The following is a 1,242-nucleotide window of genomic DNA, read 5'->3' on the forward strand; positions in this document are numbered from 1 at the left end:
GGGGGGGGCCGAGGGTGGGGGGGAGGAAAAGTTAAGCCTGGCTTAAGAAATTTGTGCCCCCCTCCTCTTCCTCCTCGTCCTCCCAGCCCAGCTGCTCCCCCCACCACCACCACCATACCCCCCCTCAACCCCAGGGCCGGACCCCCAGCCCTGCCTCCAGGAGCGCTCCGTTCCCCACCGCATCCTCCCCATCCCTGGGTACCCCGGGGGTGCCGGGGGGTGGTTTGGGGGTGCAGGACTTACTTTCCATGCCCACTTAGTTTCAACTGGGGAATCAACAGAAGCAAAAGCAATTTTTTCCCTTTTTGACACCCGCCTCCCCATTGGCTCCCCCCGGGTCAGCTGACTTTGTCATTTTGTCTGTCCTGGAGCAGAGCCTTCCCTATAACAATCTAGTTCAGACTACAAACTGGAGACAGAAATAAATATTAAAGAAATCACACGGCCAGGTGTAGAGGAGGATATGAATTCCTATTTTACAAACCCATCTTTGTCCTGCCATCTCACCAGTGGCCAAGAGGTGCTTCCCAACGTAGCCCTCAATTCAACTGCCTATGACCCTGTCAGGCATTTTTCTACTTATGGAGCAGCCGTTGCTCAAAACCGGATTTATTCTTCTCCTTTTTATTCACCGCAAGATAATGTTGTGTTTAGCTCCAGCCGAGGACCTTATGACTATGGATCTAATGCTTTTTACCAAGAAAAAGACATGCTTTCTAGCTGCAGGCAAAATTCTATGGGACATAATACACAGACATCAATCGCACAGGATTTTACCAGTGACCAAAACAGGAACACTTCGCAAGAACAAAAAACTAGCATTCAAATATACCCCTGGATGCAGCGTATGAACTCCCACAGTGGTAAGTTTTACAGCTCGGAGATATAAATTAAATAAACTGAACCATCTTTACGACCTTCTCCCTAGCAGAACAGGCTGAGCGACTTTTTATGGCCCCATAAAAACAATAATATAGCTCCTTCACAGTTGCAGCTACAGGCCTTTTATTTGTTAAGTTGTTGCAAGCAAATATGGCTTGTTATGCTCTTTCTAATTAAAAGACTTCGAGAGTGTAAAATATCTATAATAAAGTGCAGCGAGCTCTGCTCGGGAGTTAAGCACAAAATATTACCGGGGTAAAAAGAAGTTTTAATGACGGGTGCGGGAAGTGCGGTGCTGGCGGCTTCCCCACACCGAAAGGGGCCGGGGGAAGCTCCCACTTCCACCCCCTCCAACCCCCC

The 1,242-nt window shown here is 49.0% G+C and overlaps 1 protein-coding gene across 1 annotated transcript; it reads left to right on the top strand.

Moving 5' to 3' along the window:
- Positions 1-463: 463 nt before the first annotated feature.
- On the top strand, positions 464-863 carry HOXC6 (homeobox C6; the record flags this gene model as incomplete). Its single annotated transcript, XM_010186654.1, has 1 exon — positions 464-863. A coding segment is annotated over exon 1 (400 nt), but the record flags the coding sequence as incomplete, so codon positions are not given.
- Positions 864-1,242: the final 379 nt, after the last annotated feature.

Source organism: Mesitornis unicolor, unplaced genomic scaffold (genome assembly GCF_000695765.1).
Source record: "Mesitornis unicolor isolate BGI_N332 unplaced genomic scaffold, ASM69576v1 Scaffold45616, whole genome shotgun sequence".
Classification (NCBI taxonomy): Eukaryota; Metazoa; Chordata; class Aves; order Mesitornithiformes; family Mesitornithidae; genus Mesitornis; species Mesitornis unicolor.